The following is a 17,714-nucleotide window of genomic DNA, read 5'->3' on the forward strand; positions in this document are numbered from 1 at the left end:
GTTTCGTTTGGGCCAGTGTTAGCTTTGGGGGCGATGAGGGACAGCATGCTTCCTGACAAAAAAGGTTAATGATTTATTATTGTGAAAGATTTCATTTACACAGCTGACATAAGATCCAGTCACTACTGCTGGAGGGTATTTACTGTTTGTCAAGGTTTGCTCCAGCCAATGGAGGTAGCAGCTTGGGTTCATATAATTCACAAAATTTGTGTCAGAGGGAGAGTGGGTGTGTAGCCTGTTTGTGTCTCTAATAAGTAACTTGGAAATGTTCACATAAAGGTTAACAAAAGCGTATACAGGTCCAAATTGTTCGAAGATTATTTATTTTCTGACTTTTTGTAATTGTAATAACAGTTACATTTTGACTAAGCTGCTTCATGTATTCTTATAGCCCTGTAGTCTTTGCAGGGAGGACAAGGTGAAATCACTGCCAACGTGATTACCCCTTCGAGGATCGTTTAATAGCCCCTTACTTGCTGTATTTATCATCCAAAAGGAGAAGTGGACCAGCGTTCTTCACCCGGATAAATACAATCATCCATCGGGTTGTGTAGCCTGGGGGGGCGCAGCTGAAAGACGAGGTGACGCTCCAATTCAATTACCATGTTGGGGGGGGCTGAGGACGTATAATAGCTGTCAAAGACACGGATAAGAGAAAACATGGGGGAATGCACCATCCATCCTCAGATCAGACACGTGCTGCTCAGCCCCATCACCTCTGCCTGGACATTGACTGAGCCCCTACGTGCCCCAATGCGTTTATGCGTGCCATGATTAAGACTTATGACGTCCGATATTAGTTCCCAAGAGTGTGCGCACGTGTGTGTGTGTGTTGTCACATGAGGGGGGGGGGGGGGGGGGGGGGGGGCAAGGGCATGAACACTAGACACATGCTTTTCTTTTTCTTTCTCCAAGCCTCGTGCTATCACTGCAGACTGTCCCGGCCGCTGTTAATTAAGACGAATGTGCGCCGCGGCTCCGCATAAACGAGCGGAGCGCCTGGATTTCTGCACACAAGAAGAAAACTGCGGGCCATGGCACAGACGGTACCCGCATTGCATCACGGACACGACACCCGGTACCCCGCTGTCTCCCTCCCACCTCTACTGGAGCCGATGAGGAGACTGTAGCATCTTTGGATAGAGTTTCTTTGCTTCACAAGCACATGCAGCCGCGCACTCAGTCGACTGGCTGTTGATCGTCCTGGTCTCCAAAGTCCGCCAGCAGATGCCTGCTCCGCTGCGCGCTGCACTGGAGGCGCTAACCGGTAATTACGCGCCGCGTTGACAACTTTGACGCGGTGCCGTGTGGATTGCGCACCAGCAACGGGCCAGTTCCTGGGATCTACTGAGATATTTCGTCCGGTGGAGTGAAGTTTGATTCGGGAGTCACCTGCTGCCCGATCACATCATCGATTAAGTGCGTGCGCTGCAACCTGTAGCTGTGTGGCCCCCTTCATTTCAGACATTGTTCCGCTGAGGCACAATGGAAGGACACAGCTGACGGCTTTGAATCGGTAGCCCGAGGAGGAGAGAAAGCAGACTCAGGGGAAACCGTAAGTAAGATGCGTCTAAGATGGGATCGCTCTCTTTTCTCTCTTCAAAGGGTCTAATTCTTCTGTGTGTCTCCTGAACTTTGTCCATATTTGGCTCAAGGGCAAATGGTAATTGAAGGTCTGATTGAGTTTGGGGGTATTTGCTGATGCCCTGTTGTCGTTTTGTGGTTATTTCCGACAGTTTAAGCATTTTCTGTCAGCTGAAGTCAATGGGAATGACTGACAATTGAGAAACTTGGCATGCAAAACAAAACGGGGCACAGGTGGTTGTACATTATAATGTTGTAAACCAAGGACTCAAGGTCCTTGTAATACTGTACATGCATTGCAGTCAAATATATAGGAGAGAATGCACACATCATGCCTGAAGCATGTCAGACTAAATTATTGTCACTCTCAGCTCTATGATAAAAAAAAATATTATGAAAGGTAAAAAACAGCTTGAGATTATTCCTCTGACCCCTGCCTTCGCAAGCAATTCATTTAGAATTAACCAAACTTAACAAAACATTCACTTAATTCTAATAGCAACTATGGGAAACGAATGTGACCATTTTCTCATCATGTAGAAGTTGAGCTCTCTTGATACAAGAAAACCAGTAATCTTTGTGGTCACTGTCACAGGGGACATGTTGTTTTTCCTCTTGTATTATGGTACTGAACCTCCATGCAGAGGTAGGTGGCTTATATTTCTAAAGAATCCTCTGGAGTTGGAGAGATGTGGGTCAGTGTGCTGGTGCTCGGGGCAGCAGAGCACCCAGTTCCTCTGCTGCCAGGGCCACAGTACCCTTTACAATAAATTTAAGTCAGTGACAGTACCCTCAGTTATGAGGGAGGGAGATGATGTGAGACAAGTTGTGGGCGGTGCATATGAACCTGAAGTGCATGCATAATGAGATTTATGAATGATGTTTTTGTGACTGTGTGTTTTTGAGTGAAAATCACTTGGTGCTCTCAGAGGGCCTTGGTTCATTCTGGTGCATGTGGTCCAGCACTTTGAACTGGTTGCCTTGCCAACAGCCAATCAGCTGCAGTCTTGTGCAGGACTGTTTTATCACTCAGCCAGTCAGAGGCAGCGACTCCCAGAGGAGTTAAGTCTTTTAACCTGTAAAGGATCAGAGATGTTTGATATTCAAATGGATGGCCTGTCACCAGTGAAATTGTTTAATGTAATGCCATCTATTTAAAGCTTGAATTCACGAGTGACCTGCTGTTTTGGTGCTAGGAGTGGGTACGGAAAGCATGTTTGTTTGGACCTGAGAAAGTTCTCAACTTCCCATCCAATTGAGTGCATATTGGCAAATATGAGAGATACACAGCAGCAGGGAATCTTTAGCACAGTGGTTATCTTTCAGGTGCGATTCTCACTTGGCATCACATCTTTCAGCGCAATAGATTTCGCTGGCAGTGAACACCTCCAAAAAGCCTTTCGCGAAAGCCAGGGAGATGAGCTTACAGTATTATGATGTGTCATCGGAGGAAAGGAAGTGATCTGAAAGTCTAACAAACCTTCATGTGTGGGCTTTTAGTGATACAATCTCTCCTGGGAAGTGCTTCTGCAAGCGCACACACACACACACTAACACACGTTTTATGACGTATGAGCCTCGACAGTGACAGTTGTGGTGCCCATGAACTCAGCTGTTCACTCAAAAATGCTCCTTATGGGGCTGTTTGGCAGGCGATAGTAGAATATGTTGTTTTTTATGTGTAAAATACACTTTAATATTAAGCAATACATAAATTAGAGGAATGTCCACTATTTTCCCAGGGTCCCTCATTTGTTTTCTTTATGATGATGGTGCTGTCTGAAGTCGTTTTCTTATACAAACTCACACAGGAGTTTGTCTGTGTCAGAGGCATTCCTATTACTAGAACTACGCCGGCGAGGGGTGGTGCCTGGGTAGAGCGTGCAGGAGGCAGGACCTAGCGCATATTACACCATGGTCATCGGTTCATAATTTGGTCACAAATAAACGAGTCTCTTGCCGTTCAGTGAAATTGTATGACGATATCAGTGACAGTCCTTAGTGAAAGAAATGCCATTTCTTGTTGTCTATCCCGTTAAACTTTCTTTTTTCGCCGTCTTTGTGTAAATCACACTTCTTCCTCTTCACCTTGAGTGTTTGTTTTCTTCCAGTTTTCAAAGCTGCATGATAAAAACGTAATCGACACGCCCACTCGCTCGCAGTGAATTCTCCATGCGGGCTCCGTAGTAGATCACATGGACTTTGTTCTAGTGAGCTGGCAGGGTGAAATCTGTTTGATGCAACCAGTTCGGACATTTGTGTTCTCACAATACAGCTCCGCTCTGGTTTACAGTGCATGTGTGATCTCGCGTCTATGAATGCAGTAAGTCACATCGTTGGGACATGCCTTTGATTTGTCAGCCATATGTACAATGCTTGTGTGTGCACAAGAAAGTACATTTTGAGGCTGTTGGAGTCTTTATATTTTCTTCGCTTTGGTATTTTGTTCTTCATGTTATCCATCATTCAATAAGGGCATATATTGTCCCCTGAAAGCACTGAATATTTTTTGCTTCCATTCTTCAAAAAGAACATTAACCTTACAAGAGAGTTCATTTAATGTGTTATTCTTTACTGAATCTGTCTTTTGTGAGACTCTTATCTTTATGAAAGTGAGTGCACCTTTAAGCACACCTCACTAAAAAGAACAACAAATTAAAAAAAATGAAAACTGCTTTTACAAAGTAGGCCTATACTGGAGCCACTTCACTTAAAGCCACTTATCCGACATAACAGTGAGGCACAGAGATGAGCTAAAGGGGCATGGCTACTGTGAAGTCACTAATGTGTGCACGCCCACCATTCTTTATTCACCTAATAAAGGGGTAGCCAGTTGCAAAGATGTTTTTTTTTTTTTTATCACATTGATAGAGCCATATATCCGTTACACAAGCCTCTACCTCGTGAATTACTCATCGCACTTGATCAAGTGATGACTCAAATCGGGTGCAAAGGACAGTTGACGAATACCATGCAAGAAGAAAAAGAGAAAACATAGCCTGCACGTCATAATTTGTCCAAACAGCCTTTTATTCCACCTGCACCTGCATGCCTCTACACAAAAATATCATCAGTAACTCCAGAGAGCACAGAGTGGAGGAGGGAGGCGGTGTTTCGCAGTCAAACCGCACCAGCGCTGCTGCGAGGAGACAGCCAGCTATACTATCATCCAGACACACACACACACACACACACACACACACACACACACACACACACACACACACACACACACACACACACACACACACACACACACACACACACACACACGCCGGCGGCGGCGCGCTACACATCATGCAGGAGGGCTCATGATAAGAAACCTGTTACACGCTGTACATGTGACGGCAGCCGCGCCGTTTCCTCCTCCGCAGATTAATTAGCGGGCGGACCTGCGACTCCTGCGAGTCTCGGATTGGGTGCCTTAATGAGGATATTGCGGCAATGGTGAAGGACAAAGCCGAAAACCGGACCCTTCAGTATCAGCAAACTTTGGTGAGTTTCGGGTGAGGTCATGGATGATATTTTCTATGGTTGGGCATGAAGGGGGTGTCATTAATGCCAGTTTCGGAGGAGGATGGAGACACAGCTGCTGGTTGTCAAACTGTGTCCTGTGTGAGGAGTATGTATACAGCTTTTTATGGCATATTTCTTTTTTAAAAATCCATGTAAAATAGTCTTTATTGACTTATTTTATTGCCTTTTTGTCTGCTTTCCCTCTAGTTGCTGATCTCCATCCCTTTACCTTGATCCACAGGTGTTGCATCACTCTCTTGCCTCTTCCTGGCCTCATAATTAATTTGTGTCAATTTAGATTTCCCCAAACCATGTCAGATTCATTTGTTCAGCTTGGAGAAATGCATGTGTACGCCGACGTCTCTGATTGCTTTATGTGAGGCCCTGATGGGTCATTATTAAGATGTTAATATCCTTGAAATAAAATTACAGCCTCTCTCTGCGTACAGAGCTATTTCGATTATTTTGCTCATGTCCTGTGTCTTCTGCATCTCCGTTCTTCTGCAGATCATGTCCCTCCTATTACCCCCTTATGTATTCCTCTGTCATCTTCTCCTCAGCCCTTCCTGTTTGCTAGAGAAGCCCCTTTTACTCATGAACCCAGGGTGGAATGTTTCTGAGTATACTGTCTCATGCACCAGCCCCCCACCCCCCACCCCACACATGTCACTGCAGGACTGACAGTGATACCCTGAAGCGCTCTACACAGCGATATCTATATTCAGATAAAGGGACGGGCAGATAGGCCGGCAGTCTAGCAAACCAGTGGATTAAAGTGTCCTTCCACCCTGATTTGTCAGTCACTGACTGCAGTTATCTCTCATCTTCCCTTTCATTCTTCCTCTCTTCTTTATGTGTTTATGCGTTTTCACATCTGTCGGTTTGTGCAGCAGCGTTGGGCCCAAGTGGTACACAGAGGTGTTATTTTCTGCTCTATGTTGGTGTAAAGAGCAATGCATTGCTATGTGTCTCAGTGCAAAGATCAATAGTAATGTAAAATGGCAGTCTGAGTCTCTGGAGATTGGAACGTGCCGTCTGCCCCATCCCTCTCTTTTGACCATAGTACTCAGATAAATGGCTTTTTATCATTCACTCGCTGCATTCCAGGCAGTCCATTGCCCCTAATGCATGTGGTTTTTTTGTCGTTTTCTGCACGATTGTGCAGCTTGTGCTGCTATACTTTCACTCAAAGTGGCAGGGCAATTCATCAAATACCAAGCCCCTAAACAAAGCATCTGTGCTTTCCTCTTAGAAAACTGAATGACACAGATAGATAGATAGATAGATAGATAGATAGATAGATAGATAGATAGATAGATAGATAGATAGATAGATAGATATTAACCACACATTTAAATATGTGAAGGTGCACAGAGTTTATTGCCTGTGTAGCTGAAGTCTTAAATTGGATTGTCGACAAAAGAATCCTCTGTGTTTTATTGTTTGCCAACAGCAAGATTCAAGTGGATTTTCAGTCATGTGGTTGCTGTATATTTTTGAAAGCACATAACCACTGGTGCTGTATAGAAGGGCTGAGGAGATGACAGCAGAGAAAGCAGAAAAATAGAGATCGGTCTGATAACTTCTCCACAAGGACGGAGCACAGAAATGTCATCTCCTTATTCACAGCTACTCAATTGCCATTTCCCTCTAGTATTTCTACATTTCTGGCAATAATCTTTTTTTAGAATCAGCAGCCGATTGGCTGTAGTGTTTACAGAGACAATGGAACAAAAACAGCCCTTTAATTAATTTATGGCTCCTGTTGGTGCTGTAGTTTTACAATCAATGAGCATTGCTGTGACAATCCAATAAGATAAAACGTGGTGGATATCAGAAGCTTATCATAAAATGAGCTGAATAATTGATATAATTGCATTGCAAATGGCCATAATTACATTTCCCTTTTCAAAATCAACCCTAAAGAAAGCAATTATTTGATCTGTAAATAACATCCATTCGTGCATCATGCCTAGCAGCAGTGATGCTGTATTTTTTTAGCCACTGCACCAAACAGATTTCTTGGGAATTTCTTAGAAAGCATCCTCACTAACCTCCCTGAACTCCTTATTAAAAGGGAATAGTAAAACAGAGAATAAATGGCTATTTTTAATCATTTAGATATTCATGAATGAAGCAATGTGTGGAAACTCTTTTTCTTAGGCAGCAAGCTGTTACTTTCTAGGTCCTGTGTGGAGATGCAGTAGAGATCCTTTGAGCAGCGGCTGGCAGTTGGAAAGCAACCAGAGTCTGGTGCATGGGTCACTGGCTTCTACAGCTGTTGTCAGGTGTGGTGCATGCTGGGACGGCAGGCAGCAGTCCCTTCGTCCCTCTTCTCTGCCTCAACAGTGTCTTGTGGTATGGAGGGATGGAGCAGGTAAAGTGAAGAAGACGCAGGTCAGAGACTGGGGGAAACAAAGAGACAGACGGTGTTGTGGTGACGCGGTATAATAAATGTTCCATCTGAATTCTTTTCAAAAGCTCTCATCAGAGGTGTGGGAGGTCTGGATGTGTCATAGGTTTTGCGTGTGTTCATGTGTTTTCTCTTTTCAGAAGCGTGGGCAAGTTTGCTCTATAGATCTTGCATGTGCATTTAGTTTGTGAGGGTGTGTGTGCGGGTGTAGGTGGCAGGTATACACTGTGTACACCGCCTACACGTATGCGCTTAAGTGAGTGTGTGGTAAGTCTCTGTTGGAGCAGATGTTGGAGACAACATGTTCATGTCTTTCCCGCAGCAGGAGGCTTGAGGATTTTGCTGCTGCAGGAATCAGAGTCAAGATCCACCTGAAAAGGATAAAGCCGCCACCCCTCACCCCCACTCCCCACCACAGGGCACTGCAGCACCGCAGAAACTATCCACAGCACACAAGCTGCCAGCCTTTCTGAATGTACTGTATGCGCGCGTGTCTTTGTTTTCTGAGCAACCTGCTGCACTGATTTATCACTCCGCTGAGAAGATCCAATTCTTACACTTTTTTTTATCTCTCTCTCTGTGTTGATGAATATTTAAAGCAATGCTATACTGCAACAAATATTTATGTCAAAATATGCATGTAGTGACGCGGGAGAAGAGAACACAGCCTCAGTATTTGCCCAAATTTCTCCAGCTACAAAAAATATTAGGATGGATACAATTGGGCACACAGTATTAAGACGGCACATGCTTGTATATATGCATACTGTTAGCTTGCACTGAGCAGCACGCAAGCCTACACACATTGTCCCCTGAACAGCAGTGAGCAAGCAAAATGGACTGTGAGATCTGTTGCCTGCCTTTTCTCTTTTGTATTGTTTTGTGTAAAGTGTCACAGACCAGTTGGGTTGGTACACATGCGCATGCTGTTTGGAGCTTACTTTCATAGTTTTTTTAATGATGTCTGTGTTTTGTCATTGAACAGTGTTACTGAACATCTCAGCGACATTTGATGCAGCTATGATAAGAAGCTTTATGAAGACAACTAAGACAGAATTTGACTGTCATACGCATCACGGTTGTATCTCAGCATCTCTCTCTCTTTCTCTCTCTTTTTCTCTCCCCCTCTGTTACTGGTACACACACAGACACACACACACACACACAGACGCGAACACAAAAGCGCTGTCTCTTCACGGGGGTCTAGTTCCTCATAGTCAGCATTCTGTCCCTTTCTCCGACACAGAAGCTGGCTTGAGTCCATTTCCACTCCTGTCACTTCCGAAAAGTGCTGTTGCACCCGGACCACTGCAAAGACTGCAGAGAGAAAAAAATCCATCTCAATTTATTTGACTGTAAAAATAGACCTGAACATCTAACTGTAGAGATACAATATACTTGAAATTAATAGACTTGTGGAAGAAGTATTATCAACTTAATATTCCTTAGACAGTGGCCCTTTTTTAAGTGTATTTTATTGTCCTATTAAAACTGACTACTATTAGAATTATAGATACAATAACATGTAAGCAGCCTTTTAATGCCGCAGTTGGTCGATGACTTGATATACTGTCGGGTAGATTGTTATATAACAATGCATCATATTTAGTAAAATTACCATGTTTTGTAGTAAAACCTTACTAAGTAACTAGTGGCTTTATCTGTCAGATTATCAGTACTACGGCTAGTATATTCATTAATGACTTATCAGTGTATTATTTATTCTTGATTATTTTATTTAAAAAAGATTAAAATTGTGAAAGTGAAAATTGCAACTTGCAAGAGCTTCAAACTGCTTGTTTTGTGAAATCAACAGTCTGATACTCAAAGATATTTAGAAATCAGAAAAGCAGAAAAGTCTGACATTCGAACGCTGGAACAGTAAAATGATTATTAATCAATTATCGAAACAGTCAGCTGATTGATCCAAATTACCTCTGGAATTAGGAAAATATCAATATTATTCAAAGGTAGAGCAGGTTGTCCATTAATCGCATTAACCGTTGGTGGTTCAATGTCGTGATGTGACCAGGCGCAAGACACTGTTGACCCCAGTTCCTCCTGATGGAAGGTGCCACCATCGCTGTGTGAGAGGTGCTGTGAATAAAAGCACTATATATTCAAGTGTGGAGTATAGAAGTAGAAATATAAAGCAGCATGAAATGGAAATACCTCAAAATTGAACTGTACCTAAAGCTTAAATACTTCAAATGTACAAAGGTCGGACATTCAGTGTGTTTATTTGCCTCTTCTGACTCCCACTCGTTTTAAACCCGTTGCAGATGTAATCTCTGTAAATGCGCGTCATGATGTACGCAGAACAACTAGCTCCCCTCCTCAAGCGTTTTTCTGACAAGATGTCACGGTCTCAGCTTGATCTTTCAGCCTCTCTAACATCACTCCCCTGCCATCCTCCACTATCCATTTGTTCTGCTTTCTACTAATACAATCAGTGAGTGTTTTTCACCTCTCTGGGTGCACAGGGTCTGCTCGACAACATCAAGGTTTTTTCGTGTTTATATCACTTTTTGTTTGTGTGTGTGAGCTCTGACTCATAGGTAACAATTCTAAAAGCGGCCTCCACTAACTATATTAATGTAAATGTAGACAGCGGGATGAGTCCAATTTGTTACTTCCTCCTCTAATTCAATTTTCTATCTTGTCCCTGGAGGCTTGGTTCGGATTAGCCCGAGTGCTTTAGTCCTTCTTTTATTCCCCCTGGTCTCATCAATACCCACTCAGCACGCGTTTAAGTGATCACACTGCCACAACAGTATTTAGGAGTTTAAGGGTCTGAAACATCCATCTCCCTCCCCGCAGTGATTGCGCCCTTCACTCACTCTCTCTCTCTCTCTCTCTCTCTCTCTCTCTCTCTCTCTCTCTCTCTCTCTCTCTCTCTCTCTCTCTCATCTCTCTCTCTCTCTCTTCTCTCTCTCTCTCTCTCTCTCTCTCTCTCTCTCTCACACACACACACACACACACTACAAAAAAGAAGAGATTAAAACCATTTTATGAATATTTATTATTAAAAAGCAGCAAGGGTGGGAGTTTTAGATGTTCAAGCCCTCATCATTAGAGTGTAAAATATTTGTCCTTGCTGTCTCCGCACAATGAATAAATTATCCTGCAGTGCCTTGGGAATTGCTGAATAACGAATAACTTTTTTCTATCTCATCTGTTGTGCTCAGCTTGCGCATGGTCTGACTGAGGAAGGCAGCAAAGTGAGGGATGTAGCATTAGGTGAACTTGTGCAGTATCGCTGTAGAGTGACAATGTAATTGCTGTAGGATAGCTGGTCTCAATGAGGGTGCATCCCACGTCAGTAAGTAGACGTGTGCAATAGCCCGTCCAATACTGGATGTTTGAGGCGGATACTGATATTGATATTTTGGAATGACGTATGGCCCGAAGTTAAAACACATACCAAAATAATTTCAGTGCTTTCTCATGGACCAAATATGTAATGGTGACCCATATTCTAAATTACCCCAAACCTTATTCTGCATTTCTGGTGTATTATCACACAGATGCAACAATGGTGTTAATCCAATATTTTCATGTCTTGCTCATGTATTTGTAGACACTGGCCTAACGCATCCGGAATTGTCTTATACAGTGACTTTAATGCACCTTTACTATTAACTGAACCGAACTACTATTAATTGTAGTATGGGAGCCATAAGGTGTTGAAGTTTTCTCAACAGGTTCCAGGTCCGCAAGTTCACATTTAAAGTTATAATCGGTAAGATTTTCATCTAGTTAAATGTCTGTTAAGTAACTATCTATCAAAGAGTGACTCAAAACAATGGTGATTGATCATATGACCCACTAATGAAAGCACTTGTTCTTGCTTCTTTGCCGAGTATCCCTACATTTAAATGCACTGCGTTAGTCATCAGCGGTTGGTCTGCCTGGCTGGAGCTCGTCACTGTCGGTTATGCTGCATTTACTACTTACTATACTCGGAAATCAGGAAGTTGCATGTAGTTGATGTATTACAACTTTAACAAGGTTCATTGTTGTGGAAAAAATATGAAAAATAAAAAATAATTTAACATTTACATGTTACGCTGGGAATGTGTGTCTGTAAGATGTTACATTCCAGGAGACGAGAGGTTTCATTCGGTACACCTCAGCCCCACAATGCTTCTCTTTTCCGATTTTTGGAGGGTCACCCACTTTGAGTTTCATTTTTGCTCTTTAGAAACCTATGGGTGACGTCATGCAGACTACATCCATATTTTATACAGTCTATGGTTTGTAGGCACCACAGACTGAGTTCACAATACTCATGTGATACATATGTTTTATCTCAGTGGAGATTGTCATCGCCTCCTATTCCCAGAATATTTGGACTGAACAAAGGCTGTACCTCTGAGTGCAAAAGCTGCTGTAAAAGAGTCTCAGCCTGCAGTTTCTCACCAGATGCAAAGTCAGTATTTTCTTTCCACAAGAAATTTGGGTCTTAGAAGTTTATTTTTACTTCTCATATGTTTCTAAGTGGCAGCTACAATAATGTTGTTCAAATAAGGAGATAAAGGAGGAAAATTATGATGTGAGCCATGTTTGATTGATTGACAGGTGACTCATCCTATCACAGTCAGCCATGATAACTCCTCAACTCCACTCAAGCTTCCTCTCCTTTTTGTCCAAATCTAGATATTCAGTCTATTATTGTCCAGCTGAATTAGTTAGATGCAAGTGTTTTGGATAATCTTTCATCTTTTTACACCAATTTATTTGTGGTAAACATGTCAATGTCAAACACTGTCTCTTCCCTTGTGAAACTATTGTTGCACCCATTTCGAGCACTACTCTGGAGCCAGTCAGTAGCGACCTGTGGCAGACAGGAGCTGAACTGGTGAAGGGTTGTGATGTGGGAGTAAAACTGACTAATGTAGATACAGTAGTTGGTCACGTGGGAGGTGAATTGGTTACAGATACTGTAACAGCTCATTTAACCCACAGGGTCCCACCTACGGCTCTCCCAGGGGGCCATGCTCCAGATGGCCAGTGAAGGCCACTAAGAATCACTAACAGGCCCGTTTTATACTCCCAGTGGGTGTTTGTCTGATGCTGGTGGTAGGTATGTGTGGGTGCATGAACATTTGTTTGCCAGCATACAATATTAATTTAGAAAGATTTTAATTTCCCAGTGTAGTGATGATACAAATAGACCACATTAACCAGGAAAACCAGGTGTCACTTTTCCTTTATGTGTGTCTTTATTGGTCAAGATCTTTAGAAGTTGACAGATGTGGGTTATTTAATTTAGGAAATACTCAGTAGAACTGCCCTCAAAACATTCATCATTTTAGGGGTTTCAGACCGTATTCACACATGGACTCAATCTGAGATTACACAGACTTTGTACTAGTATAGGGAGATGGCAGGGTAAACACTGCTTAATGTCCGGTCCAACTGATACGGACATTTTTGTTCTCACTAGAGCTCAGGTAATTGACAGGTGATGTCTAAGGCTACATCCAAATAACAGAGCTTAATAATTAATTAGGATCCCCCAGATCCGCTCTTTTTGCCTGGAATGTTTACATTCATCTTTAAAGGGACTTCTATGCCCTGAAAAACCTCATGCAACCGATAACGCCACACACATGCGCGCTGGAACTACAAAAATGTGTCACAGGCCTTTGGTGGCTATAGCACCGCTGTAGTAACCATAGCAACAGCAGTTAACTGAAGGTCCATCTCTACGGCATAGGAAAGCATATTGCTATTGTCTGATGTTCGCCATATTTCCACAACAAGTATAGCATGACAGTATGGTGGAATGAGCAAGCTAGTTAGCTAGCTTAGCTTAAGTTCGCAGACCCTTAATGTAGCCCAGTGAAAGTTCAGACAGGAAGATCGTCCCCCTCATCCTGTCTCACATCTCTCTCGCTGTTAGCTTCTTCCAGAGACATTAAACAGTCAGCTAATTGGGGGCGGGTCACCGCTTCTCTCTGCTCCTATCAGTAATCTCCTTGTTGTCCTCAGCCAGTCAGGCTGTAGCTGTCAAAACTTTAAAAGTGGCCTTTCTCTGTGCTGTCAGCTGTCATTCCAGGCGTCAGGCGATGGCAAATCAGAGTGTCTAGACTAGACTCCATTGGGGGGGGGGGGGGGGGGGTGTTCCTGCTCTACCCTTGGCTTTACTATCCCTTTAACATGAAGTCTTAATGGAGTCTAATCGCCAAAGGCTCTCAATCATATTAATCCATGCATTGTTTAATAAATTCTTACTTTCACATTTAAAACAGAATCATTAAGTCTTCCTGACTGAAACCTAGTTGTCACTCATATCTGCAGAGCATCCAGAAGGTCGTGTTGAGGAAACAGGTACTAGTCAATCAAAGCATAGTAGGGCGGGACTAGGTGGAGTTGATCTGCTCCTGCTCAGTGAAGCATCAGTGAATATGAATGTCCCTTATGAACGAACATTCTCTAAGTGGTCACGTGGTCAGTGATCAGATATGTATCAGATTTAGGACCACATATTAAAGTGGCCGATATCTGATTTGAAATAATCCGATTTGTAAAAAAAAAAAAAAAAAAAAAAAAAATCAGATCTTTCACATGAGAGCAATGGGTCACATTTGCTTGTAATGTGAATCAGCTTAATTTCAGGTTTGCATTCCATGTGTGAAAGGGGCTTAAGTTTTAGTGCTTAATTTATTTTTCAGTGCAGCTTTAAGAGTCACATTTTATACCCTTATTGTATGATGCAAGAATAAAAGTAATGTATTATTTTATTTAAAGGTGATCATTTGGTCAAATATGAGCCCAGTTTTGCCTGAGTAGTATTTTTCACACCAACTAATTTAGCATGCCACACACAAACAGCTCTACATCCCCAGTTTGCTTTAATTGACAGCATGTTGATCCAGTGGTACAGCTTGTTTACATTCCAATCAATAGTAGCAACCATTGCCATTTGTCAGGCGGTACCTATTGGCCGATTCCTCTGGGATTTTCTGGCTTATGAGGCTGTGCTGCCACCTCAGTATGTATAGCTACGTTTTGCTTAAATGCTTCCCAGCAGGTTGAAGGTTTATGAGATGAGCATTCCTGACAGCATGGCACTTACTCATCAGTCAGAACGGACCTATATGGCTGCTCTGCTTTCCCTTTGCACCTCCTGTGCATGCGAGCAGAAAGAGTGAGTCTGGAGGAATCGTGATGCCCATCTCAATGAGGAGGGGGGTGGCTGGGTTGGAGAAAAATGGAGGTGGTGTGCAGCAGAGCTGTTTCAAGTTGTAGCATACAGCAAATCCTAGACAGACCAATAGAGATGGGGGGGGGGCAGGAGACAAAGCAGTGAACCTGAAGAGCTGTGATCTTAAAGTGGCATGCTAGAATGAGATCATGTTTAAGAATTTGATACTGTAAAACTGGCGTGTATAAGAGCGTATGCATACGTGTCAAATTGATTTTAACTAGTCTGTGTGCGCATACCCTACATTGTACCAGTCAGCCTTGCAAAAGTACTGTTGTAACGCAACCTTGTGATTTCTCAGCATAAGTCAAGGGGTACATTACATGCGCAACTATACTGCCGCCACACTAAATCATCCTCAGTAGAAAAAGAAAGTGACCTTCAAAAAGCAAATTCCGACAAGACCCAGTTGAAAGCAAGAGCTTTTATTAAAAATAAAGTCAGATCTGGCTGCCAGTGGACCGTCATCTTTTTGATTTGGCAAGTCGAGCAGACGCTCTGTGCTCAGTCAGGATCACCTCTCCACTCGAGACTAGAGCCCTCTGACTTGAGGAATTCTTTCTCACATCTACAGCTCTTCCTGCAAGAGAAGGGTGGAAAGGTCAGTCATTTCACTTTGGCCAAAACTAACCAGATTTTAAATGATACAATATACAAGTAAAAAGTTTCCAACTTCCCCTCTTGTATCAATTCAGATTAAATCCCCCCCCCCCCATATATTAAATTTATACCAAGTTAGGCAGCGTGCTATGGCTTAATGACGTTTAGAGCAGGGACAAATTTCCTTTCACTCAACTCTTATCGTCAGCATTTTATAGAAGTGATCTTCAACCCTCTACATATTTTAGGCATCTCTACTTTGAATGATCTGTTCATATTGAGCAGCTGAAGCTTGTAAAGGGCAAGAGCACATGTAGGGAGATATCCATAACATGCAGGGGAGCAGCAGACCACTGGACTAGATTAAAGCCATCAAAATTGTTGGTCACAGTGCATCAGTTCAGCGACTCACGTTGCCGATGGCATTGCTGTTCACAGGAGTTTGTGCTGCTAGGATGACACACTGCTGTAGCACAATGGATGAACACCTGAAAGAGTTTGCAAGTTTCATATTTTGTTTTGGAAACAAAGATCACTTAACTGATGTCATTGCACTAATAATAACTTACTGTGTCTTTACGAGTAGAAAAGGTGTTTGGATCCACAAATGTGAACATCTTAACAATGAAACGTTTGTGGTGCGTTGGGTAAGGAAGCCCAGAGGAGCCATCCACAGGCACCACTGTGGTCAAATAACGGTCATCTTGGTAGGGACACCTGCAGCCAACAGGAGTTAGTTTTTACAAACAAAAAAAAAGTCTGAACCTTAAAAGCCATGTTACTAAATCATTTAACATACCCATCAACTAGAAGGTCCCACTGTGGCAGACTGTCAGGGTTGGGGCTGGAGGTGGCCCAGCAGTGCTCCATGTTCAGGATGAGGTTTGGATCAGACCTCTCCAAGATGGACACCTCAACATAGACAGGGTCTCGCAGCACTTTAGTGATTGGGTAGTCTGCTTCAGTGTAGAAGGAGCGATACGCTTCCACCTCTGCAATCAAAATCATCAGCTTTAGTACATGCCAAACACTGGCATCGTCATGAGGCTCTGGTGCCACTCACCCTCCACACATCCCTTTGTGTGACACTGCCCATTGCCCAGTCTGAGCCCCACTCTGAGGGGTCCCGTAGCAGCCACCGGCACAGGTGGAGGAACATCGTTCACCTCCATAACAAGAGCCTCCACTGATGTGCCGGAATACCTACACTGAAACAATAGCCTGTTGGGAGAGAGTAGAGGAGTCTTACAAAAAAAGCCTTTGTGGGCCACAAAACCAATAACAGATCAGTTTTACAAACTCACTCAAAATGGCTGTCCCTGGTGATTGATCCTCTGGGTCCAATTCCTACCTCATATGAGGAAGACATGTGGTTCTCATACACCACATAATCCTCTTCCTCCTGCAGGGGAAAAAGACTTGTGCTCAATCAATGAGAAGTCATTACTGATAGAAAAACATGGCAGCGGAGAATTGTTTTAATAATCCTACATCAAACACTTTAACATGGTCAGGAGCTCAAAGCAAAGACTGCACCTTGAGTACAGTACCACATGCAGTTGCAGGGAACTGAAAGATGGCAAAAGCAGAGGTGACATCCACAGGGGTACAGGAGGGGTCATTTGTTTCAAGCAGGCTGACTGACTCCACATCTATGTGGGGCAGTGTGGCATCTCGAGCCACAACCACCACAAACTGGCCATCCCTGGTACACTGCACAGTCACTGGGTTGGGGAGAAAAAAGCTTGATGAATTTCTCAGATGCAGCAGATATTTTACACACTATGGAGCATATGTTTGAGAGGCTCTAGAAACAGTTTAGAGAGCACAAATACCTGCTTTCCCATAGTAGCACTGCTGCCTGTCAAAGCAGCAGTTTATGTTCTCACACTGCTCAGCAGTAATATCATCAGGCCCACACTGGATCTTGTTACCCTGCTCCACCTGGCACTTATCAAAGGGAGCTGCAGGTGGAGGGACTTTCGGCTGTTGCTGAGTTCGCTGAGGAGAAAGAAGAGGTTGATGTTTTTGAGGCAGCATCCAGTTTTGCTGGGCAGTTACATCACAAGCCAGAACAGCCACCAGCACGACACCAAACAGCCACTTGAAAAGATCCATTATGATATTAGAACCGCACCAAAGCTGCAACAAACCCCTTGCCTCAGACACAGGCTTTATACATGACTGATTATGTGCTGTTTGCTGAGAACTGGCCTCTCATCATTAGGAGTCAATTGTGTGGCAGCCCTGCAGAGTTAATCAGCTGGGAGCTGAAAGGTGGAGCTTATTGTCTGCTCATCTGTCTGAAAAGAAGTGACTGTTGAGTTAAAACTGAGCAGATTTTTTGTGGAGTTGCAGGCAGTACATTTTCTGACAACTGACCCTGTT

General features: G+C 43.3%; 2 protein-coding genes across 2 annotated transcripts in view; one reads left to right on the forward strand and one right to left on the reverse strand.

Annotated features, from left to right (window-relative positions):
• Window positions 1–5,028: 5,028 nt before the first annotated feature.
• clcn2a (chloride channel, voltage-sensitive 2a) overlaps window positions 5,029–17,714 on the forward strand; it is a gene marked incomplete at both ends in the record, with an annotated part of 33,452 nt that continues 20,766 nt past the window's right edge. Inside the window, one exon of the mRNA XM_083928172.1 lies at window positions 5,029–5,079. Within this exon, the coding sequence (XP_083784298.1) occupies window positions 5,029–5,079 (51 nt within the window). The remainder of the gene's footprint in view (window positions 5,080–17,714) is intronic.
• LOC310957804 (zona pellucida sperm-binding protein 4-like) lies at window positions 15,191–17,444 on the reverse strand (the record flags this gene model as incomplete). The annotated part of the gene is made up of 8 exons (XM_083928537.1): window positions 15,191–15,306; window positions 15,739–15,814; window positions 15,896–16,043; window positions 16,126–16,318; window positions 16,390–16,547; window positions 16,631–16,728; window positions 16,863–17,050; window positions 17,162–17,444. The coding sequence occupies 8 exons, from the start codon at window positions 17,442–17,444 to the stop codon at window positions 15,191–15,193; spliced, it is 1,260 nt and encodes a 419-aa protein (XP_083784663.1).

Source organism: Echiichthys vipera, assembly GCF_963691815.1.
Source record: "Echiichthys vipera genome assembly, chromosome: 15".
Taxonomy (NCBI): Eukaryota; Metazoa; Chordata; class Actinopteri; order Perciformes; family Trachinidae; genus Echiichthys; species Echiichthys vipera.